The sequence below is a fragment of the Malurus melanocephalus genome, unplaced genomic scaffold (assembly GCF_030028575.1).
Source record: "Malurus melanocephalus ecotype Western Australia unplaced genomic scaffold, MMel_1.1 scaffold_102, whole genome shotgun sequence".
NCBI lineage: Eukaryota > Metazoa > Chordata > Aves > Passeriformes > Maluridae > Malurus > Malurus melanocephalus.
In genome coordinates this window covers 737,659-763,499 of record NW_026623334.1, presented here as the reverse complement: position 1 = coordinate 763,499, position 25,841 = coordinate 737,659, and the positions used below count along the sequence as shown (strand labels likewise).

Sequence of the window (25,841 nt, the reverse complement as noted above, 5' to 3'; positions counted from 1 at the left end):
AAAAGCTGGTTGGTTTTTTTTTTTGGTTTGTTTTCATTTGGTTGCTTGGTTTGTTTTTGTGTGTTTTTCCACAGAAAGCATTTTTGTTGCATAGTTCAGATGTACCGGCAAGATTGTGGGTGGGTGAGGAGATGAGTTAAATTTAACACTGATYTGATATGGCTCCGTGGACACTCACATAATGCTCCAGCCTTGGTCGTAATTCAAAGAATGCAGAGATGGTTTGCATCTGCCTCMGAGTTAAAAGCAATTCTCTAAGGTAGTTTTGTAGCCGTGCAAGTGGGTGTGTGCATTAACCTGGAACTGACTGGGTCTGGCACGCTTTGGTTTAACTCCCTGAGGATGTGTGAAGGTGGCTGGGTTAGAGACTGGGACACATAAACTGCRTAAAGAAACGTTCTGCTCTCACCTGCCAAACTGACAGTTGTTTTTTTTTATTTTAGATGAAGGACATAGCTTGTACTTCTGACTCCCATGTGCATGTAAGTTTGTGGACTTGATACCTAGCAATACATGCATCCATTTAATTTGTGATCCAAACTCTGTGGGGYCTAGAAGAAATGAAATCTGAATGCCTGTCTTGCAGAAAGGAATGTAAAATTAGTCATCCAACACCACCCATAATGCCAGCGTTGTAGAGGCAGCAGGTGGAGATGAAGGGAAAAACTTGCTGGAAAATTATAATCTATGATGTAACCTCATCCACTGAAAGTCTCCCTAATTTAGCCTCAGTTCGTTCATCTGAATGGCTCCAGAGAGGAAGCCAGTCAGGTCTGCTTTGGGTTTGGTCAAAAATTAGGCATGCAGATGTACATTGTATTTATCTTTGGGAGGTARTTTGGCAAATTGCAGTGAACTCTCTGTACAAATCATGGTGAGAAACAGTCATTTCCTGCTCAGTTTCCTAGTGGGCAGAGTGTCCAGATAAACACTGGCTGTGCTGTCGACAGTTAAGGGAAKGAGAGCTGTGTGTGCCAGGTGCTCTTTCTTTTTTGGGATTTGGATTTTTTTTTGGCCTGTATCATTTTCATATTGCAAATAATGTCTTATGCTTCTATTTTACTACTGATCTTGCTGAACTACTGGGATAAAAAGGGCTTGTGACTAAGGGACTGAATGATGACTTGTGATACGCTTGTCGCGTTCTGGGTTCTGCACAAAGTACTTATATTGGGACTTCKAGGCCCGGATTCATCCTCCAGCTTTAATGCTTTCTTGAAGCACTTGTTATCATTTCCCCGCAGAATTGGCAAGAGCTGGATGTGTCTAAGGACACGATTTAGTCTGTGCAAGATCTGAATTTTTCTTTGAGGCTCCTACTCTTCTTTGTTGCAAAAGGGAAAGAATTAAGTTATTCTGCATTTAGATATCTTGCTAAGCTGCCTAAAGTTAGATACTGTGAATTTGAACCTGTTACTCATCCATTTCCCCATCTGGAAGCAGCATGTCCTCAGTGTTCCCTCCCAGGATCCGTTGAGGTGCACATACAGCTCTGTCACATTGCAGAGCTGTTGCCCTTTGAGTGCAAAAGCTGCTGTGATGGTTTTGTTCAGAAAATCAACAGGCATGTGTGGTTTCTTGAGCATTACTTCAATGTAGTGGCACTGATTAACATGGAAGTTTTAAGTATATATCATCACATCTGTTGAAGTTGACTGAGATGTAATGTCTTGACATCCTTGGTTAATACCCAGTCAATCTGAAAAGCAGGGCAAGGCAATAGAGAGCCCTGAGAGGCACCTTGTCAAAGTGACAAATTGCCCTTTCTGATTCAMAGTACCAGCTTGCATGGCAGAGCTAAGCAGCTCCTGGAGAAAGGGGAGGAGAGCATGGGAAAAATACCCTATTTGTTTAGGCCTTCCCCTGTATTTTTTGTTTGTTGCTCAGAGTTGAAGCTCTTTGTTTTCCTTCTTCTGAAACAACTTAACAGCAGGTTGAGAGGAGCAAAGCCCCTGGGATTCTGCCTCTCCCACTTCTCGTTCTTATAAACTGTTTACAATCTCCTTCAGTTTCCTAGCTTTGTATGGAAAAGTTCAGTGGGTCAGCTTTCCCTTTAGCTTCATCCATCATTCCAGTCAATTAGAAATAGTTGAGGGCCAATTGCCCGGTCTTCCATTAACTGAGACACTTCAGATTGTTTAAAATAGCATAAAAGCCCTCTTTGTTGACCGTTGGGCAGGCTCTGGATTTCCCTGTTGATGGGCAGCTACCGCGTGGCTGAACAGAACCCCAGTGTACTTGAGGGATGAATRTTGCTACTCCAGGCCTTGTCTGGGTTTTGATTCCTTCTCCTCCACCTCCGCCTCTTGCTCTCCCTGAAAGGTGTGATGCCTTCAAAGGGTGAATTACCATGCCTGCTTCCATAAAAACCCCACTCCTGTTTGTGGCTTTTCAAAACTTTTGTAGCTGAGRGTTTTTTCCAGTTGCTGAAATGTTCCTTTTAACCTTGGTGCTTTAAAAGCTCTTGGCATTATTTGTTCGCTGCTTGTTGTGTGTGTTTGWGAAGGACAAAGGAAGTGTGTAAGTGTTCAGGAAACAGTTAGTGCATTGTGGTGTGGGGCTGAGTTCATTCTGGTACCCTGTGCCAGCACAGCCTGCTTTCATTTGGGGCGAACATTTCCCTTCTGTTCTGAACTGAGCAGCCTTAGGGTAGAGCTTGTGTCAGAGCTCTAACAGAGCTTGAAGYTTTCCCATAGGTTCATGTGTGTGGGTTCACCCTGAAGTGTGCTGAATCCATTGTATACATACATATGCATAAATACAGAGATAGATTTATGTATATAAAACACACCCTTCATTTCACATGACAAAACAGGCAAGTAGGTTTACTAAATGGAGATTAGTTTATCTGTAACAAAGTAGATATTTATGTATTCCCATATTTAAGACATTGTCTCCTTCCAGCACCTTGTGCTGCCTGGTTTTAGGTACAGGCTGGTCCACRTGCTTTTTGTTGTTCTAGAGCCATTTTGCTTGAATGTGTCATCGTTGGATCCCAGTTTTGAGACAGTGTTTCCCCATTCATGAGGAATTTGGGTAGGTCTGGCTTGGTGAAGACCTGGACCTTGCTGTGTTGTTTGAACTGGGGAACCAGCCTGTGGCTGTCCTTGAGCTGAGGTCTCCATGTGCTTGCAGAAGGTGCCCTGCCTTGCACAGTGYAAGCTCTGCAGTGTGTGAGGGTTCACCTTTCTGAAGAACAAACTGAAAAGAGTGGGACAGTCGCCTGTACTGCTGCCCCCCAGGTGACACCAGCTCGGTGGTGGGCACGAGCTGCTGAGCCTGGAGTCCAGCTTTGGCACTGCTGAGATGCACAAAAAGCTCTCAGGACAAATCAGGACAGAGAGCACAGCAGGAATCTTGAGGCTGGGGTGAAAGAAGGGTGGTCTGACAAGGCAGGAGGRTGTGATAACCAGATTTGAGAGTTTTCAGCTGTTGGGGAGTTGGATCTTTTACTGGAAAACATCTACCAGAAATACTCAAGTTCAACAAATTCCACCAGTGACTTCCTTCCTCTCTGATGTCCCAATCTGATCTCAAGACAGATTTTCTCAGCTGCTGTGTTCCTGCAGACTTGCCTTTTGTGTCTTCCTCCACGTGCCTTCAGCAAAAGCTTGAAGGTATGACTGAGCTGGGAGTGCAGACCTGAGTGGGAAGGAGATTGTTGGGGCAGGACATCAGCCTGAGACTTGACTCTGGCAAAAGTAGTGTTTGCTTGCTTTACTCTTGAAATAATCTCATGCTTTGCMGAGATTGAAGCTTTAATAAGTAATTAAAACAGAGTAGTAGAGGAGAGAGAATCCACATTTAATTCAATTAGCATTGTTGTCCAATGCCATTAATTATGCCCAGACTTTTGTTTCACAGGAGCTGATACACTTGAGCTTTGTTTTTGCTGGGGTTGGCTGAGGACAAGTGTGTCCACTGATGYAGAATCCAGCCTTTGTGCTTTGCAAAAACCTTCAAATTTGGTCTCTGACAGTAGCCTGGAGTAAGGAGTAGCKGGAATAGCCTGCCCTGCAATCTTCTGAACAAAGGGGATCTTGGGGAGAATGATGATTCGATGTACATGATTTCAGTGCTCTKGAAGAGGGACTGTTTTAGTGGAAATAATAATCTCCTGCAATTTTATATTATTTCCAGACTGTTTAAAATTGTTCCATAGACAGAGAATAAAGAACTTTGTTTACTGTCTTAAAGTAGGATGTCTGATCCTCCTGGGGGAGGTTATTCTTTTATTAAAACAGATAGAAAATAGCTACTTTGATGGAAATATAACGCTAGGAATTGAAATGGTGATGATTACAGAAGCTGTAGTATTCTAATGCAAAATAAGCCCTAGGAGATATGTGCCCTAAATGATAAATCACTGTTCTTTAACAAAACAAGAATTACTGTTATTTTATGTTTCTTGCTTATTTTACAAGGTCCTTAGCTGTTTCATCTGCGCTTAACTTTCACAGGCTGGAGGTAAATTGATTGTTGCTTTGTGTTTTAAATAGCATGTTTTTTTTTTAAAGCACAGTGGAGATGCAAGCACAAATCAACAGGATAGAATTCATTTGGTCTCAGAAAAGCAAAAGTAAAAACAAAAGTCATGACTACTGACACCACATGCAATAACTGCACTGGAATCTGTTCTCATAATTCGGTTGTGTTTCATAATCTGGTTGCYTTTGCTTTGAAAGCCCCCAGGAAGTTAATGAATGTGTGTTGTTCTGAACTGGAATTAACCTCCTTCAGGCAGGCAGGGAACTACTGGTAGCATTATTCATTAGGGGTGTCATGTTCCAGCCTGATCCAGCAACTTGTGGTTTACTCTGAATAATTAGGCCTACCTGCCAAATGTTTGGAATCTGAGATGCTGAGGTGTATGTAGCAAAACAGAGCGCCCTAAATACTGCCTTCAGAAGCTGAGCACAGAGGAAGCAGTTGAAAGGGGTAATGTGTCCCAGTTTCTGCAATTTGTGAYGACCTAAAATCCTTAATGATGGAGTCTAAAAACAGATAACAAAACCTTTGCATCTTTTCTACATTAATGTTAGTTTGTGACAACTCCAAGTAGAGAAAGTACTGCGTTTGGAGATCAAAGAAGCAGCTGGTTCAGGTAATTCAGGAGTGAGCTGGGTGATGGGCTGTCATCTCACTGCATTCCTCAGGAAAACACAGTAGATGCAGTCTGGTTCCCTGTCTGTTGGGTTATCTGCCTTGAACTTGGCAAGCTTTTAGGCTCTCTGATGCTTAGGACAGTCTCTTTCTAACAATGGTGTTTTCCTGTAGGAATGTAGATTTGTACCATATCGCCCTGAATCTTCGTTTTAGAAGCAGCCAGAGGATAAAACCCAGCACAATGCTCATTTAGAGTCAATATGCTCTAGCTTGCAATTTGCTCATGTTTCAGTGCCCAGCTTTTAAGGTTTCCTTTGCCCACAGGCAGCCTGAATACAAAGGCAGACTTYATATTTTTTTTAATAAAGAAAAAGTATTGCAAAAGCTCGAAGAACAAAGTATTTCTTTCCACCTTCCATCTCCTCAGGTTTATTATCAGAAATCAGATATGAAGCCTCTRTAAAGTGAAGAGGAACAAAGGGATGCCAGCATCTCAAGTGCAGTTGGAAGTGGAGGTTGTGGATGTGCTGTGTKTGTACATACATCTGTGAGAGGAGGGAGAAGATCCCACCTTGAAGCATTTTTGGCATTTGGTGGTGGGGTTTACAGGGATAAGGTGTTATGCAAAAACCCTCTACATGGAACTGGTTTCCTTGTTCTTGGCAAGGTTTAATTGCGTGAAGGTGATTAGAAGTTCTGAGTCTCTACTGTATTGCAGTATTGTGTAAATTATTCTCTTTGGAGGAAAGCTTCACTGTGGGGTGTGAGAAAGGGAGTTGCAGTTATAACACAATATCTTCAAGAAAAATGTGAAGAGAAAAATGTATTTRTTGCAGGAGCAAATTCCCCTTCCGRAGCCGTGCGCAGAAGACACAATGAGACATCTGAACTCTACCATAAAGAATTCAGCATGTATCATAAGTTATTTGCCATTAATGACCTGAGTACTGAGTCTGGAAGGAGTGATTTTCTTTAGGATTTCAGAAGCCTTATTCTCGCTGATTGATTCTGTAAGCTGAGTTATTCTGTGATTTCAATAGAAATGGGAGCAGTGCCTGCTTGTATCACCTCTGGTGCCTTACCTTTGAAGGCTGTCGGTGTTGCATTTTGACTGAGGAGATCGCCAGGGGCTTATTGTCATGGTTTTGGTTARTATTAGTGCTTACCTGAAAATGAGAGTGGCTTCCTTACTGAAGTCTGAGTTCCAGGAGGTCAGAATACAGCTGTAAATAAAGGAAAACTGAACAGGGGCATTCTTAGCTTGTTTAAAGGGACGTTATAGATCTTGCAAGAATTRGATGTGGATCTTATCGAGACCTCAGCAGCATAAGGTCACTGGGAGCCTGCACAAAACACGGCACAGCAAAAGGGGAAGACACAGCAAAGGCTTTAGCTGGGTTGAAATGCAGTGTTTCTTGTAAAATGATACCAAATGTAGTGTTGTAGTTCCCTGGTGATGAAGCCATTCACATGCAGAGAATATTTTAACCTTTATGTAACTAGGCTGAGCACCTCTATTGCAACAGTTTTTGTCCCAACCCTTTTTATTTTCCTGTGATGTAGTGTGGATTTTCCAGAGGTTTTTTTTAGGGTATGCGTGTTCAAATTGCAGTTTTGGTCTCTCTGTTGTTCTTCTTGGATTTTTTTATTTTTGTTTTTAAAATGTGTGTAAAAATGTGTGTATATGTACATTTATAATCCTTAATAAAGGATATTCTTTGAGTGTCTGTTGGACAGGTGTGCCCACAGAAGCCCTGCATTGGCTTTAAAGCCTGTGCAGCCAGATACCTTCCGGGCTCCTAATGAAATGATCAGTCTGTCACTGCATTTATGTGGCTGAGGATTCATAATGCTGGGCAAAAGGCTGAGTTCTCAGTGTGTAAGCTGCTTCTTTATTGGCCGCTTGCTGGGAAACTTCTGAAATACATTCATCTACCAAAGGGAGCTTCTCTGATTTCTGTGCTGAAGCACACAATTGCATAAGAAAAAGGARGGTTCAGATGCTGGTGCTGGCGGGCAGCAGAGCGTTCTCTTTGGGCAGTATCCCTGCAAGAACCCGCCTTTGATCTCCCTTTCTGTTTAGTTTTCATTATGTTGTCTATCTGTTACAAACTTTAAATAAGCTTGTAGCCAGTTAAACCTTATGGACTTAGTAAAGATGTGGGAAGGGAAGCATTTCACCTAATTAATCTCTAGCCATRCATTTTTGGTTTAATTATCATTGCTGGACAGTTTGAGAAAGGTGTCTGTTTAATTGTAGGTGTTGATGTTTTATAGCCTTCTCTGGTCTCCAACTGAGTGTACTTTATCAAATGAAAAGGAATTTTCAATGGTGTGTAAGATTAACTGCTCTGAAAGCCAGTGGGTCTGTTCACTGCACAACTGAAAGGATGCTTTTGCAGACAAAAATTCCACTCCTCCTATGCTGGGCATTGAAGAGAAAGCTTCAAGCAGATTTAAATATAAGACAGTAGTCTGTTAGTCTGTTGCCTATTAATATGTAGTACTTGATAGATGATTCACATGATTTCTATTTGCTGCACTGAGCCCAGTCATACCAGCATAGTTACAGCAAGCTTTTCTGAGGCAGGAAATGCTCCTTTCTCTGAATCTGTACCTATAAATTGTTGGTTTAAATGTGTTCTTTTCAGTCAAAGAAGCTGAAATTGTTATATGAATAGTTACACCACGATGGTAGAAGTGACAAGTTTTTTTTTTTTTTTTTTTTTACCTGCTTCTTTAGGAACAAAGCCCCAGTAACCAGACTTCAATAGCAATGATGCAAGAGCCTCAAGAAATGGTGGAAGAGACAGTTACTGTGGAGGAAGACCCAGGCACTCCCACTTCCCACGTGTCTATTGTCACTTCTGAAGATGGAACCACGAGGAGAACTGAAACCAAGGTGAGAGGTTAACAACCACTGAGGGAAATGGCAAAGTGCCATCTAATCATGGAGTAGAAATAGCAGGGAGTAGCCTGAGTGATGACAATCATGCTGTTGTGATCCTGAGTGATTTTGAATGTTGTGTTGGGCAGCAAAGCTGAGTTCAGGGCTTTTTCAGTTTCACCTCTGTGTCTAGATTGCTCCCTATCAGCTGTGCTGATACAGCTGCTTATGGAGCTGTGAACTGAGAAGTAGAAAATATCCAGGTTAGCCTAACAAGAACACTAGAACCTCTTCTCAGGCTGCTTATTTTTTTAACATTCACTTTATTCTACTGTTCACAGCAGTTCACAGCCTTGCCCTGCAAACAAATACATTGATACAAAAATTGACGAGTTGGTAGGGCTTGGCTGAGGAAAATATGCTTGGAAATATGTCTTAAATTAATGACAATCTGTAATAACATTATGTGRTTATGCATTTGTCCTTTAGAGCAAGAAACAGCCTATGCAAATAACACCATAGTATTTAAATTCTGCTGCAGTCTTGTGAATGGCATCTTGCTCCTGATGTATGGGGAAAGCTGGGTGTGCTCTGAAGTATCCTGTACCTCAGGTTTGGCTGGATTACAGGTGTTGCTAATGYTCTAATTTTCCTGGTATCTTCATGCTCTTTGTGCAAGGTAATTTTTGCAATCTCTGTTGAGGAGGTGCTCTGTGTTCAGGGCTGCCTTGCATGCTTTCAGTACCACTGGAACGTTACAAAGATGAAGGGTGATTCCCTTTTAAAAATCTTCTAAATAAGACTGATCTAAAAAGAAAGGGGAGGATTGTCCAACTGCTTTCTGTGTTAAAAGGARTTGAATAGAGGTCACTGCATAAATCAGTGTTTATTTTCACTGGTGTTCCAGAATTGCAGTCCTCTAAGATACCTATTCAGGACATCAGATCCTCAAGTTGAAGTAAATGACTGTTGATTTCCTGAGGTCAGTGGGCCTTTACACATTATAATAAACTGAGTATCTKGTTTATTATTTGTTGCAGTTAGTTAGAAGGTAAATATAACTGGCCTATTTTCTCATTGTTGGAAGGAGATGAAGGTCTTTAAATAAAACATTTGAACAAAAAAAACCCCAATTTTTCTTAGCTCTTCAAGTAATCTAGTGTATTTAGTTTATGACTTGCATGAAAGAAATGCTGTTTTCTTTCTAGTGGCAGCAACAACAACTGTTATTTACAGGAAGGAAGTGATAAAATTACAGTGGGGATGGACACCTTTTTATATGCACTAATAGTAGTGCATAGTTTTAGGAGGTTGTAAGTGCAGCTATGCAAGGGAATAAGATTATAGCTATGACTGTAAAAATAGAGGAGAGGCCATGCAGTGGTCCCTAGATAACAGGACCACATGGAGTGAAGTAGTTTGTCTGAAATAGTCGTGCCACTGATAAAAGCTCTGTGTTTGTCACGGCCTCAGAGGTGCARTTTTCTCCTCTGGGTCGGGGACCTCCTATTTTCCCATCTTCCCACAGAAAAGGACAGTGGCGGCTTCAAAACAGGCATTGTAGCTGCATATGGGAAAGGAAAATTGAAAAAACAGCAACCCTGCAGCTACTGTTCCATTTCAAAGAGCAAGGCTTTCTTCTGTTCCGTAGGTCATTGCAGGCACTGAAGTGTGTCCAGAATGGGGGTAGGATGCGTGGCCRTCCTATTCTCCATTTGTGTTGTTTCAAAAAATGCCACTGACTTCAGCTTATGTACCATCCAGAGCTGTTTCCCTGTAATTCATGGCTAAAAAATTTTGAAAACCCGGTTGTTGAGGAAAGAGATTTTGAAATGTCAAAACACAGCCTGGCTTAGCCCTGTCACAAGAGGTGCTGAAACTTTGCTGGGGTTGTTGTCACCTCTGTAAAATGGTTCTGTTTTGACTTCTCTTTGCTGTGATAACATGACATATATTTAACAGCTCTTACCTAATCTCAGGTCAGATTTTACTCTTTTTTTTTTACATCACTTAGGCTTTCAGCTTGCGTTTTGTTTTGGTAGGGACTGTGAAAATGAAAACTGTGTCACTGGGGCTTAGGCACATCAATTAATTGCCCTGGAGTTAATTGTCATTGACACTATAATTTCTAATAGGTATCATCATGATGCTTTCATAGCTCACACTATTATATATGAGAGCCTTACAGAGAAAATGAAGTTTCTTGGTGCAGTGGTCGCATTCTGACTTTGCTGCTCAGTAGAGGGTGATGAAGAAATGTCCCTGGCATGGGAGGTGCAAACACCGGGCTACTGGACATCCACTTGCACGAGTAGGGCATGTCGACCCCAAAACCTGCAGTTTTGTGTCTCTGCCTGTTTCCTACAGATTTAAAGAAATAAAAAATGGTACTAATAAGATGAGCACCCCTCACACACACACACAAACCAAACCAAAAAACCACCCATGAATCTGGCCTTGCATTCAGTGTGCAGGTGGTACTTGCCCTTGTGAAGCAGCAGCTTCCTATGGTGGGAATCCTCACATCTTTTTTCAGTAATATCCAGTGTGTAAAGCTGAGATGGTCACACGGTGCTCAGAGGGGGTAAGCTTGTGCTCAKMTTTTCTTTTCACTCTGAGCAATARCCTTTTATGYTCTGCATTGCTGTGCTTGCTCCAGGCTCCTTTAAGGAAGGGTTTAGAACTTGTTTTTGTTATGTCTGTGACTAAAAGGCTCTACTGGACAGTGTCAGTCACTATCTCCAGCTTATTTGTCTTGCAAAGAAAGTGGCAGCACCAGATACTTCCTCTGACAGAGTAAATAACACAGGTCATGTTTTTTTTAAGAGTTAGAGAGACCAGAGATATTTTCCAAATGTATTCTTTTTTTTTTTGCTTTTTTTTTTTTTTATGTGGGGATTAGTCAACCTAATTCCATTTAGTATGCATTTTTGGATTGTTAAGAAGAAACTGTCACTTATTTTTGCTAAATGGTGTGAATTTCAAGCTTGCTGGTGAGGGATGCCTCTGAAATTCCTCCTCTTGAAATGCAGCACAGCAGAGGCTGTAAGCATGAATGCTCCTAGATGCTGCTGTTCCTTTATTCCCTGTTCCTTCCCCYGTTGTTTCAAACCCGTAATTTATAGAGGTTATTCTTTTCAATAGAGTATTAAGTAAACAACCTTAATCTAGATGCATTGACAGTTTTGCTGTGCTTTTCCCCACATCTTTGAAAATGCCTGTAGCAGTGAAGCAGGAAGAAGGCGTAATAGAATTTAATATTTGACATATTTTAAATAGAGAACATCTGCCTTTTCAAAATGAGATCTCTGAGTAATTTTCCCCTTACCTGTTAYTCTTTTAGTGTTACACTAAGTCCCTACGTAACATTCATTGCACAGAAGATGTAGCAGATAACACTTCATTTCAACTTTATAATATCTCTGGAAGCCAAATACCTATCAAGCTAAAACAGTGAAAGTCACCTTGGGGAGAGACTTCCYCTTCTTGCTGCTGGCTGGAGCACTGCCAGGTGTTAAAGGGAMTCTGTTGTAAGTGGCTCAAGAGAACTCAGTAAAGCAAATTAGATGTGTATGTGCTTGTGTAAATGTTCACTTTTTTTCTTTTTTCAGGCACTTTTTATTTCTGTCTTTGAAATGCCTGAAATGCCAAAAGATTGGAGAGATTTAGGTCACTGTTACTCATTGAAATTGATGTTTTATCATAGCAAACTGTGAAATCAATCTGTGTACAAAATTCTTGAGTTTGTAGACCATCCATTTTTCTTGAGATTTTCTCTCAGCAAGTCCAGATCTTTCCCAACAGGGATTAAGTGCTGTTCCCACTTCCTAACACCTGTGATGAGAAAGTGCTTGTGACCAAAACTCTGTGTCGTGCTGGTGCCAGGTACCCCAAGAGGCAGTTCTTCAGAACTTTGCAGGAAATTCAAAGGAATTRGGTAATAGAGCAGGAATGGATTTCAGCCACAGTTGAGGACCCTTTCRAATTGTGAAACATCAGGCTTAAAATTGAAGGGGAGAAATTTCAGCTGTTTTTTTTTGAAAACCTACAAGGCAAGTTCTTACASAGCATTTAATAGAAAGGTAATAGCTTCAGCCTGCATGGGCTGATAAAATTTACAGTCCTTAGTTCAAAAATAAGCTCACATAAATGTCAGGATGTTTATATCCTCATGCATTCCTTCTCATCTGATTCTGGGTTTACGACTGTTCCACAAAATTGTTAGCCCAGTCAGCCTTTATAATTAACTTAATTCATTGAAAAAAGAAAAGGTAATTAAAGGCAAAACAAAACCAACCTCAAAACCAAAATGGAAGGCAGAATTATAGGTGCTGGTTAAGATGACTGCATTTGGCCACGATAGCCCAGCTCCACAGAAATCTTTGTACTGTCTTTACTCCTCTGTGGCTGAGCAGGGTCAGGCAGCTACTTGTGCCATGTGCGCATGCAGCCAGTAAATCCAGTTGTTGGAGAGTTTCATGTTTGTTCCCTCATCCTTCTAGATAAATAGTAGCATGAGGGATAGAAAAATACAGAAACTATTTCAAATGTGTGCATATTTGCTTTATGTTCTGTTGGCAAATGTATTTCTAGAAATAGAATTAGTGAACCAACATCATGGGGTCTGTATGGGAATTATTTAATTAAATAATTGTTACTGGGGAGGTGTGGACAATGGTAAGATCAGTAAACCTGAAGGGCACTTAGATTTCGGGGTGTGGAGAGCAGCAATGAAAGCACTGACTTGAAGTATCACAGAGGGCCTGAACTAGTAGGTATATTGATTTTTTTAGTACTGTAGCTGAAATGTTAGTGTCTGTASAAGGAATAAAGAATTCCAAATATGTTTTAAGCATACTCACACAGCCTCTTCATAGAGAAGCAAAGAAGCTTTCCTCTGGTACTCTGAGATTGGGCATTGAAACAATTGAGCATCTTTGATTTGTCAGCAGACTAAAAAAAAAACATTTTACCCAGGTTTTCTTTCTTTAGGGTTGAAAAGTAAACAGAGGAAGTCAAATTACACTTTCTCAAAGTAACTTGTAACTCTGAATTTTTTATTAGAGCATATCTGCAGCGAGGAATTTATGCTAATAAATCTTGTTAAAGGTTGGGTGCATCTGGAGGATCAGGTGTCTCTCAAGATAAGGCCGTTTGCTGGGACTCCCATTTGGAATAGACTCACTCTCTCTGGCTAATGCGTCAGAGAAAGGAAACCACAAAAATGTTGGGAGAGAAGATTACAGTGCTGTCAGCTGCTCAAGATTGTCTGTGTTCTTTTAAGAAATACAAATGAAACATTCCCTTGAGCAGGATTTCCTGAAATAAAGGTGTTTGGTTTGTTGGTTGGGTTTCTTCTTTTGCTTGGAAACGTATTAAATGGACCTTCATCTGTGTGCTGGCTAATTGCTTCCAAAAAGCTTCATTTTATTTGTCCTGTCAGCAGCAAAGTCTGTTTATCACATGATGAATCTATCTCAATGCCTATCCCTGACAAATGAGGCATGATTGCAAATACTCCCTCTCTCTCAAAATAGAAAATGACTCTGTTTGATTGCCCCAGTATAACACCTTTAGTGTTACTGAATGCTTTTGTGCTCTGAGAAATGTGTACTTTTAATGCTTGAGTGAAATGTTCCCTTTTAYGCGTGTGACAAGGGGGTTTTGATTGTCCTGATCCTTTGCATTTGCTGCTGGATGCAGTGATCAGAAAATAATAAGAGGTAAAACCATGCTAACATTGTGAACTTGTTCTTACATGTGCTGCCTGACACYGAGTGAGGCTTTTTGATGAGCCACAGCCACTGAAAGCCTGTCTGTGCTAGTCTCAAAGCCAGGAAAACCGGGTAAATTAGGTATAAACTGCAAATGGATATCTTGCATTCTCTGTTGGTAATTTAAACTAAAAAAACAAATCCCTGTAAACACTCTGTAGAGTGCCAGAGCGTGGTGAAAATCTCAGTAAGTGTAAGTGGTAGGTCACACRTTGTGTAGGAGTTGATTTTCAGTGATCTGAAAACCTGCTTCATGTTTTTTGTATACATGTAGTAACTACTGGAGACTGGAGACAGCACTGGCTGCAGTGTTTCTCTGTTTGTTTACCAATACCATTGAGCAGAGTTTTTGCTGAAGGTGGACCTGATCCTGCAGGTCAGAGGTGTTCCTTTTTTCGTGCTGTTGCTGCAGTCAGAGATGTATTCAGTATTTCCCATTGTCTGATTTTAACAACTTCAGGAAAAATGACACGTGACGAACTGAGCAACATGACAGCTCACGTCCAAAAAGCAGTGCTTGGATTTGTTGTATAGTGCTGAAAGAAACAGCTTTGAGAGGTTATGCAAGGGCACTTCTTGGCATTAGAAAGCGGCTCCGTTGTTCCTTTCCAGGCAAAAGTATCCATTTCTGATTCATCAAATTGCTGACGTCCTACCTTAATTCCTGTTATTCCCATTMCTGGTTCCCAAACTCAAGAACACAGAGGCCCAGCACTCTGCATCCAGTTTTGTCATGGCTTTGCAGATCTCACATATTTCAAGCCTGAGAAATCTTGCTTTTTGTGTTCTTAGAAGATCACTTATGAATGTGCTATTTTGAATAAAAGTATTGTTTGAGACTTCAGTAGGAGAACACTGAGCTGTGTTGCTTGGTGTGTATCCACTTCACAAAGAGCKACTGTAAACTCAGCCAGCTCTTTCTCTCCTCTCACTGCTGAGTTTATAAATGCCGTGGCAGCGGTCACGCTGACAACTGAGCGCAAAGGAGAAGGATTGTGCACAGGTAACAAGCACAAACCCCTGTTGGATTGGATATCATGAAATAAATGTTGAGTTTCTAGTTCCCTTTCTTCGTTATTAAAATGCGTGTTTTGAAAAAAGAGAGAAAATATTCAGAGGCATGGAAGATAACATCTTTCCTGATGTTTACTTGCTAAGGAAATCCCTTTGTGTTGAAGAGGAAAATTCTTTCACCTCTGGCTCAAATTAGATCCCAAGGTCAYGTTGGTACCTGGCTGTGCTGTGTTCAGTATCGTGTTGCTGTTAATTACACTGCTGGTGGAGAGGCATTTGTGCTGCWTTCAGTCTTGCAGGATTTCATTACTTCATTATGTTGAAGTATCATTTGCTCACAGATGTGTCTAGGAGAAGAAATGCTGTTTGGGTGAATCTTTTTTCTGTTTGGGGTTTCTGTGTGAAAACATCTGGTTAGAGGACATGTCTGGAGCCACTTCAAGAGATGTACTCTTAATTATTTTGTTCTGCAGCAGCTTGGCTAAGCTGTTGCCAATCTAAATGTTTAAATCGGAGTCTATAGGTCAAAACATTTATTTGGACTTCAGAGCCACTGAGCAATCCAGGGATACATGTTGTGGTTAACATTTCCCTTRAATGTAGCATTTCATTCTGAGACTTACATGAAGTGTCCTTTGCTGATGCTTATTTATGTCTGTAATACCTTGAAACCTAAAATACCTTTTACCAATTTTGTGTGTGTGATGATGTCATGTGGGTTGATTTCCCCTCTCATCTGTGGATGTGCTGTTTTGTTGCTTGGTTGGGCTGAAAAGTCAGCACTTACTAGGTAACTTCTTATAGGTTAAAGTAATTTTGTTAGAGTTAAGGTTATCAGGGATAGCCTGGCATCTGCTGGACTTCTTACTCTTCCCAAAASACCTTTTGCTGGTCACTCTGAATAACAGTGCAGAAGCTGATGGATCCCAGATACCAACCCAAACAGAAGGCCTTTTGCTAGTTTGCAAATATAGTGGCTTTTGTCCAGCACATCCACAAAGGCAAGATGGTTCTTGCAAAGTTTTAAGGAGTCTTTGTTCTTACCCTTCAGCAAGAAGCCCTGAACACAAGRGCCCTCTGGACAGTTACCATTTCTGTTTTCTGTGAATTCTGTTTTGGAATGAAATGAGATTTACAGAAGTAAATATAATGCTGTATTTCTACACAGATTTTTCTTCACTGTTTTAAACAAGCTTGTCTAGTATGTTTAGGTAGCTGCAATTGCAAAAACATTGTGGTGTTAGTGTTAATTATTGCAAATTCRTTAGTCACCAAAATAGTGACAGCTAACACCTCTTGGGCTTGCGTGATGGTTGCTGGATACAAACATGTCTTAAAAGAGAAAGCAATGGTGTTGTCCAGAGTCTTGAAGCCCCAAACTTCTCTGTTTGAGATCATGGTTTCCTAAATATTACTGCCAAATTTGAACTCCATAAAATTGCACAGTGCTGCAGACTTKATGCAGATCATGCAGAAGCACATAACTCTATTTCTGTTAATGTAGAGAATGTGATGTGATATTTATGCTGTAGCTGTGAGAGGACAGGCTGTGGCTCCTCAAGATGACAAGTCTTCTCTAGGACAGGTGTCTCCTGAAAACATTTTGTGCAAATTGGAACTGTTTTAATGACTTTATACTGCTTCCATGTGCTGTCACGTGGCTGCAGTGGTTTTGRTTTGGTAGTAAGAGCCCAGAGTGCYYTTCTCAAAGTAYTCTTYCASCRTTCATTCCGAAAGCTGAGGTGAGTTSATTAGCACACTGGTGTTACAGGCATGTCACTGTAGTTTGCTTTGTTGTGCTCTCTCCCTGTTCTACCCTTCCAGCTCCCGTGTCTCACCCCATTATGCAGCGAGCAGAMCATTTACATGTTTACTCCCTGCTTCCTGCCAGGTTACCAAAATGGTGAAGACTGTCACCACGAGAACAGTGCGGCAGGTGCCGCTGGGGCCGGACGGGCTGCCCGCCATGGACGGCTCGTCACCCATGGGCAGCTACACCGACTCCATCGACAGGAGGTACATGAAGAATGGTGAGCGCTTCATCACCCCCCAGGCCTCGTCCACCYTGACCCGATCCTACAACAGCTACAACGATTCTTACCCCGAGAGCCACGAGGGCCAGTACCGCCCCTACATCGGCCACGAYGGCTACGGAGACCTCTCGGACAACTACGGCAGCTTGTCCCGGGGTGTCAACTACCGGCCCCGCTATGCCTATGTGCCAGGGGGCACCTACAGAGCTGATGATGGCAGCTTCACCTTGCCCAGCAGGAGGGATAACTATGGCCCCGTTGCCCAGCCCCAGGTGCCCGTGGGCAGCAGCGTGGACCTGAACCGTTCTCAGCCGGAGCGCTTCCAGCCGGAGCCCTACGGACTGGAGGATGACAACCGCAGCCTTGGAGTGGATGATGAAGGGTATGAACTGGATCCAGATTACTCCACTGTGAACAGGAGGACGTCTGCAGGGGTGCCAGAGAGAGGAAGACCTCACAAAGGAAGGTAAAAGTCGTTTGTTTTCATAATGCTGTTCTGCAGGTCTTTTGCTTATTTGATCATGTTCATTCAGACTCTGTGATCTGGTAAAATCTGGAATTACTTGACAGAACAGCCCCTAAATAACTGCAAAACACATGAAATACAGAAGAGAGTGAGGGTAGGGCAGAGAACCCTTTCAGTGATACTGGGCTGCTTAGTTCGGGTTGAATTTAGAAAAAAAAGCCCCTCTTCTGGAAGGTCTTCTATTTTTTTTCCTCTTGCTAAAAAAGACTTGTGAATGCATTGTGTTGTCCCAGAGCCATCTCACACTAGCAAGGTGAAAAGAGGAATTTGTGATCTATGAGACTCCTGACRGGTCTGGTTGTGCAGACACACAGCTGGCTGTGGTAGCAGAGGAGCTGGTCCCTGCTGCTGAAGGGGTGCCAAGCTGTCCTGTGAGGTGTGTGACAGTCTCAGCCCGGATCCTGTGCTAACCACACACCCTCAGCTGTCTGGCCAGCTTGTGCTGAACCTCGCAGATCTGAAAGATTAGATCATTACTACTGTCCTCTGCCTGTAGAAGGGAAAAAAGGAGTTTCTGTCTTGCATTTTAAGTGACCAATCAGAAATTACTTCTGGTGCAGCCCAGTTTCTRAGGAATGTTCTATTTTGTGCCATGTTTTCTGGTATTAGTTGTTTATGCTGTGTTCACAGCTATCTGCTCTTGCATTTGAGAAAAGACCCAACAGCCCACAGGCTTGGGAAAAGAGTCCTGTTACTCAGCTGAAAGTCATCTTGTACAGACCTGAAAAACTTGTAATACTTTGTTTTCTGAGGAGTGTACAAATTTTATATGTGCCTGCTTGAAGTCATRTCCTCATGATTCATGTTTTGATATGGATTTAGTTCTTACTCTTTCCCTTTTAATTTAGAATAGTTTCCAGAGCTGTAAAGAGTCTGGATCCACCTGCCTCTGTGTGTAGAGTCTTTAGTCTTAACATTTCTGACCTAAGGCTTTGCTGCATCAGCAGCAGTTGTCGATGGGATTTGTGTTCACCTTTTTGTTCTCCTGGGATGCTCCTGCTTGGAGCTGTTATGTCATTCATGCTTTCATGGCTCTGTTTTCCTTCCCATTTCTAGAAGTTCATTTTAAAGCTAGGCACAATCAAACGCTGCCAAACTGTCATCTGTACTAGGGGAGGGGGGAGACAGAAACCCAGTGAAAAGGTATCAAAGTGCATCTCCCAGAACACCCTTGAAGCCTCTTGGGACATCTTTGATTTTGCGGGCTTTCCCAGCAGTGGAAGGAGATCAGTGTTTTGTGGGGCTGAAGGAAATATCTGCACCCAGTGGGTRTCAGAATCCTGATAATCTGTCAGACTTGGATTGGTGCTCCCCTGCAACTAAGCGAGTTTGCAGCTCTTGTTAAAATAAGTCAGGCATCAATGCTTTTAATTTTTTATAAACATTTTTCAAACTGTATTCAAAATGAATAATTAAATGTATTCTTAGAACCTACCCATTTGCATTTTAAATTTTTTGGTGTTTTTATTAAACATCCCTTTGATTTATTGTTCCTTGCAGTTTGGATAGGACCAATTCATAATTTTTCTTTTACGTTTCTTTTGTTGTGARGTTTTTTCCATATTTAATATGATCAAGAGGCTTTGACAAATAATTAGCCTGACTGTGGCAGCAAACTTTAGCTGTTGAGAACATAAGAAGATTGTATGAGGGCCTTTTCATAAGCAGTTACTTTTTGACATTTCAAAGAAATACTTGGAACAATTCAATAAACCTGCATTTCAGATATGCTACTGATCTGCAAGAAAATAAAGACTACAAGTAGTKCTTTGTACTAGATGAGGGTAATTACTAATTTATTATTCCTCTCTAGGTTTTTTTTTTTTCCAAATAAGTTATTCCTGTGAAAATGATGAAATTAGTGTGATGAATTGATGTCACTTTTGATTTGAAAAAGTTTCTATGTGTAGAGCAGGTTTAACAACMACTTTGGATGCTGTTCTGCATCACACCAGCTTGGGCATCTGATCATGTCCTGAGCAGAATTCCTCCACTGACTGACTCACTGAGTTATTCTCTCATTTTCCTCCCAGTAGGTGCTACTTCATTAGTAGTTAAAAGGTAAAATAAGAGCTCTTAYAGTCAGTTCCTGTGCTGAGAGGGCTCGAGTGGAGCTTTCTCATCTGAATCTGAGCTGGTGAGTCTGGCTCCCTGTGTGCTGAGGAGGCAGCCCCGCTGTGTCTGGAGGGGTCCTGGGCAAGGGGATTACAAATGCACATTGTTCTTTCCAGCCCTTGCCTGCTCCATCTGATCACAGAGATAAATACCTATTGTGCTTTCCTTCTGTCATCACCAGCCTCATTTTAAGCTACTTGCATTTCATTTTAAATTGGGAAAAAATGTGCCTCCTGACAAACATCTCCAAATCCAGATAARTGCACAAAGGCAAATATTCCCTCTGTTGGCTCCTCACGTGGCTKGGTTTTCTTGTTTTCTGCTGAGTCTCTCATGTAAGATACATTATTTCTGCAAGAGTACCCAGCACTTCTTGTTCTGTCCCTCAGTACATGCTCTGGTTTGGTGTAAAGCGTGTTGCATAATGAATTGGGGTGAGAGAAAAGCACTTGGGGTGTGCAATACTCATTTAATATTATTCAGGTTTACTTGTGAAGGTATGTACACATCTTAAATTGAATTTGTGCCCTTTTTTCCTTCATTTGGTGGATTTGCCTTTATACGAAGTATTTGTAAAGAGGTTTTTACAACTTCTAGTCTTATAATGTGCTGGAAGTTTTATATGCAGTCCTTTTTGAAAGAGAAGCAGGAAGCACTGAACTTTTTTTTATTCAGAAAAAGCATCTCGACTATGATTTGAATAATTGTTAATCATTAAATTGAAATTAACACAAACCAGGAAAAAATGGTAGGTAATAATTCATCTTATTTATTTAAATCRATTTCTGTTCAGCTTCTTGGCTTGGTGATCATTCCTTTCCAGAGTGGATCACTGCAATCTGCACTTGTATGAGCATTCGTGGGATCTCTTTTTTCCCTGAGAGCTCTGGAGCAGCTCTTGCCATTGTTACTATTCCAGACTACACAGGGTATCAATTTTTAATGTTGACTAAATCAACAACAAAACAGTTTTCTCATGTCAAATTATCTATGCCTGAAGCCTGATTTAAGACACTGAGACTACATTTGGTGGTCACTTCATGGTCCAAATTATTATTCCRAGGAAATGAGCCCGATTTTAGATGAAATAACTTTACCAGTAGGTCTGTCTTGCTCCTGTTGTGTATAGACAGTGTGAGAGCATTGGTAACACCGTACCTGTCAGTCTCATTCTTCTTCTCGTGCTTTTTTTTCAGGTTAGAATATAAAGGTTTGTATTTGTRGATAAACTTACAGCACTTCTGGCCTAGGTTACCTCATGCCAAGTGTATATGGCAACATTGGGATGTTGTCTAATTTGAGGCAGGAGTATATGGATGTGCCTGGGCAGAATACGGTGAGGCAAACAGTGTGGTCAGTTTGAAAAATACTTGGGTTTTTTTTTTTCTGAGTCTCTTTTGTAGCATGAGTTTGCTCTCAGTTTGATAAATTTCTGGTAACAGAAGGTGATGAGTGACAGAGTTTGATGTGGCAGGAGGTAACCCAAGTCAGCTCATCCACTGGCAGTTCCTAGGTGTTTCCAGTCAAGGAGATTTTGGTGTTTTAACATATGGCCCATAACTCAGACGTGTCTCAGCAGAGGATTCACTCCAGTTTTGAATCCCCTTGTGTATCCTGTCAGGGAACACAGCCTGGCAAAAGTAGAATCTCATTCTGCAGAGTCTTTATGTTTCCTCTTCAATGTTTGGCACGAAGTTTCCTGCTGAAATCCCAAACCTTTCTGGTCTTTTATCCAAAGCAGACGCCAGCTGCAAACTGTAATGAATGTAACACTTGTARAAGTTGTTGAGGATTAAATGTTTAAATCCTTCACCTGTTTATTCAAATGTGCCTATGCTGAAGCCATAAGGAAGATGCTGAATCCACAAGCTTTCCCCCAGTTTTTATCCATGCTAAAATGTGTTTTGATCAATTCCCTGAGAMAGGTGATTAGTGAGACCTATGGCATCCTAAAAACTCGGCTGCCTTGYGATAAACAGACGGGAGGCAAGATGTTTGCAGTCAGCAGCTCTGGCATAGCATCAGATTTGGGAGTAAAGAGCTCTTGGCCTCCTGAGAGCAGGATCTGCTGCAGCTCTTGTTAGTCCTGTGCTGTGTTGAGTGGCTTTTCCTTCCCTGCATAGCTGCTGCAAAGATGTGGAGATGAAGAATCACATTTGGCCCGCRCCAGTTTGACTCAGAAAGAGGATTTCTTTACTCGCCCTGTGTGTAAATGTGTTGGTGATCAGGGTGTGTTTAATGCCCTGACAGACACTTTGGACTTTCTCCCTCTGCCAGTCTGGTCTTCAGCCTCCGTTAAAGGAGAGGAGCTGGGGCTTGTGGCATTTGTGCCTTGCTCTGGTGAGCAGTCRTTCTGCTCCTCTGCAGATGACCTGTTCTGGTAAACTGCTACCTCTGTTGGTTTTTTTTTTTAACCTTCCCTAGCCTTGATCACTGTGTTTAGTCAAGTAGATCTGATGTGCTGTGATACTTGAATGTTTGGGGAGCTTTCTTGTACAGCTCTTAGGTTCATGAAGGATCTCKGAGTTTCTCCATTATGATTTGGGGTCTTCAAGGGTGGAGTGTCCAGATGTTTTCTTTGCTGCCAGGTACAGTCACTGAGTTTTGTCACTGGTGCATTAACCGGTGGCTCCTGACAGTGTTTCATCCTCAGAGGGTTGTTGGCTCTGACCTGCGTAGGCTTATTCCTGCCATTCAGGARTTTTGTTTCCATCCTTTTCTCCACTGGTACTTCAGAGACACTGTCGTGTTTTAAAGAAGAGTTGTGATCTTTTTTAATTTTGCTGTTATAATGATTGATTCTTGACTTCAGGTATTCTCACTCATAAGTAGTGATTGACAATTAAAAAAAAAAAAGAGTTAGTGTTGGTGGTAGAAGATGTGGTTCTCTCTCTTTTGTCGTGACATTGTTGCAATTTAAAGTCCCAACTCTGAAGTTTCCTTTTGGCAAATGTAATGAAATCAGGGAGCTTTGTGTTGCCACACAGAGGGAAGAGGATACAACATGAGGAACATAGGCCYTTCTGTGTGGCTCTGTGCAGAAGGCTTTGTGGAAATAAAGCAAACAAACTGCATCCCAAGACAGTAATTATCTTTGTGTACTTGCACGGATGAGGAGGAGAGAGAAGCTTAATTGTGCAGGTGTAATTGAGGTGGTGCACAGTTATCTTGTGGGCAGCTCACAGGACTGAGCCTTGCTGAATTGCAAGCTACCAAGTCAAGCAAGCAACAGCTGTACAGTTACTAAAATTAATCTTCTGCTGCTTTTATGCTGTGGAAAAGAATTTAACATGAGGATGAGTTTGAGAAATGAGATTTTGTTGTAGTTTTAATGCTGGTTATCACAAATTTGCATTTGTAAAAACAGAATTTTGAGGASCAGCTAAGGGGTTTTGTTATTCCTTCTGCCCCGTGTACATGCACAAAAGTAAATCGTTTCAATGGTGCTTTCTGCTTGGAGTGTTGGAAACAGCTTTGTTCTGTAACAGAAAATACAACTGTCCAGGCAGTGTAAATTACTGTGTAGAGCAACTGCTGAATTATACATACACAAATAACYGCATCAATAAAAGGATTTCTTCAGATTCATTCTGAGTTTTGGATACTTGCCCATTTTTATCCTTTCATTCAGTTTATGGTTTAGAACAGCAATTAAAGCAACTTAAAGTCAGGAGAGGCGCTTTTAACATTAAAAGCGTTAATTGTACAAGGCTAAGTTCAGTCTCCACCTCCGGTTGCTCTTCTCCCCAGAGCCCAGTTTAATTAGCAGTCCCTTTGGGATGACAGCAAACTCTGTTTTCTTCCTGACTTCTAATAGTCTATACTTCAGCATGACATCAGAATTGGTTCGATAACATCACTCACTGCTTCACATGAAAGATTTTAAGAATCATTTTGTAGCAATTAAAACCACTTGCTTGACTGAGSTAACTGCAGTACTGAGACAGTAGCAAACCTGTCCAGGAAAAAGCCATAAAGCAAAAGGCTGCTGCTGGTTTGAAAAAATACTCACTGAAGAGGRTGGTTTATGGTAATATCGATTAAGAGTAGTGTTTAGAGTACACTTGTGTGAGCATCAACATGGAAGCRTAGTGGAACTTGTCAGACTTACTGAAATATGTCTGTGGTCTCTGCCCAGGCCCYGAATGCCTTTAATTAGAGTTTTGGTTTGTTGCAGAAGTAGCAGCATTAATGAAGATCAGTGTTTCCTACTAAATGTAATCCAGCTCTGTTGTAATTGCTTTGCTAAGTGACCGAAATGAAAGCAATCTGTTTGATGGCTTGCAGTTCCTGTCATCATTTCACTGCTGGCCAAACAAACACTGTGCTGGATCACAGTGTCAAACAAACACTGCCTCCCATCACTGCTGAGAACCCAACTATGGGTAATTTTCAAGTTACTGCAAATAAACTACTGGAAATTGTAAATATACTGCCCTAGTGATACTTGTGATGTTAAAATGTTTGCTCATGGCTGAAATTTCCACATTGACTCAGAGTTTCAAAATGCTTAAACATCCTCCTTTCTCCTTTTTCCCCTCTCTTTGTCTTGGGACCGTTGCTTCTCCCAGGGGCTACGAGGACCCCATMGAGAGCGAGATGGTTGAGGAGAGGATTCCGTACCTGCACGGCGGCTACGCAGCACCACTGGCACAGCCCGAGCGAGGCAGCATGGCCAGCATCGACCGGCTGGGGAAACGCTCGCCCTCCATCGACAGCATCCGCAAGGACCCGCGCTGGAGGGACCCCGACCTGCCCGAGGTCATCGCCATGCTCAGCCACCCCATCGACCCYGTCAAATCCAACGCCGCCGCCTATCTGCAGCACCTGTGCTAYGAGAACGACAAAATCAAAAAGGATGTCAGGCACCTGAAAGGGATCCCCATCCTGGTGGGCCTGCTGGATCAYCCCAAACCTGAGGTGCATCGTAAAGCCTGCGGGGCTCTCAGAAACATCTCCTTCGGGAAGGATAATGAGAACAAAGTGGCCATAAAGAACTGTGATGGGATCCCCGCATTGATCAGGCTGCTGCGGAAAACAAACGACATGGAAGTCAGAGAGCTAATTACAGGTCAGTGTCTGTGATCTCTTTAATGGATTAGTCTTTAGAGCAGTCCTTTCGGCTTCAGGAGCAAGAATTTCTGGAGATGAGAGCATTGAAGGAGAATTTAGATCACTGGCTGCAGCTGCTCTGTAGCTGTCCCACGTTTGTGGTGTCAGAGGCTGACACTGCCTGTCCGGAGCGGATCAGGGTTGTCCCATGTGTGTGCGGTGCTTTTGGGATTCTCTGACTGCTGAGGGATGGATGCTGCTCCTCAGATGTAGTGTGCAGTTGCATGTGGTTGGGTTACTGAAGCTTAAATGAGTTACAGCAGCTGCACTGACAGGTAATTTGTAGTGCAAGTGCCCTCAGCGTGTTGTAATGGTGAGGTGAGATATGCTGATCTAAACCTTTCCTTGTTAATCTCCTATAAAACAATCCTGCTGCCGTGCCCCCACTCCCTCATATTTATAGAACAGTCATTCTCCTCAGGAGCACTTCCAGCCTAGTGCTGAGGACTCTCAGGCTGTATATTAAGTTGCAGTGCTTCTGGGCTGGAAAACTTGGAATTTAGGGAGCGTAGTGTCTGCTGTTGATTCTCTGGACATGGGTTTGCTTGTTGCAAAGGTTGGAAAAAGGAGAATTACATTTCAGGTTATTGAGTTCGTGCATGCTTTGCAGGGAGTTTTCAAACATTTATAGCTCCATTATTTAACCTGTTTTTATTTGAACTTAGTCTTGGACATCATCCAAAAAGAGCAATAAAGTATATGCCAAGTTTCAAAGTTCAGCCATTAAGTGGAAAAGGGTGGAAAAGTGTCAGGTCTTAAAGTAAGGAGAAAGGTATTGTTCTTCAGTCTCCCATAAATCATGAGGACTGAAATGGATTTCCCTTTCTCTTCTCAGAAGCTGCAGGGGATGTTTGGMTGGAGACCAGAGCAATTCCAATGAATTTCAGTGCCAGGACAGATTTTTTCAGAAAGCTTTGCGAGGTGAAAATAGGTCCAGGGCTGAAACTGTTTAGCTGCCTTATCAATGTTGGGTTGTGCAGGTAGACCCTATTGCAAACATTGATTAAGCCATCAGAGGCAAACATCATAATTCTCTAATTTTCTCAGAAATTATAGTAACTCTCTTAAGTTTTTACTGGTAATCATAATTCTCTGAGATGAACACTGGCCTTGGGTGTTCCATCTGTTCTTYCCCAGCCATTACAGGCTATTTAGGTTTAAATATACAGTGTTGAAACTAGCAGGGACCTTTTTCCAGCCTTTTTCTGGTGAGGTGGCAAAGGAGAGCTKTCTGTTTTGTCAGAGAACCTCTGAGCAGCACGTGCAGGTTGTGC

The 25,841-nt window shown here is 41.9% G+C and overlaps 1 protein-coding gene across 3 annotated transcripts in view; it reads left to right on the top strand.

Moving 5' to 3' along the window:
* ARVCF (ARVCF delta catenin family member) overlaps positions 1-25,841 on the top strand; it is a 128,112-nt gene that overhangs the window by 42,352 nt on the left and 59,919 nt on the right. For 2 of the 3 annotated variants that reach the window (XM_057369058.1, XM_057369056.1), the window contains exons 2-5: positions 444-482; positions 7,850-8,008; positions 16,673-17,280; positions 24,027-24,526. In XM_057369058.1, the coding sequence (XP_057225041.1) occupies positions 444-482; positions 7,850-8,008; positions 16,673-17,280; positions 24,027-24,526 (1,306 nt within the window). The remainder of the gene's footprint in view (positions 1-443; positions 483-7,849; positions 8,009-16,672; positions 17,281-24,026; positions 24,527-25,841) is intronic. The other variant, XM_057369057.1, reaches the window with a different exon arrangement.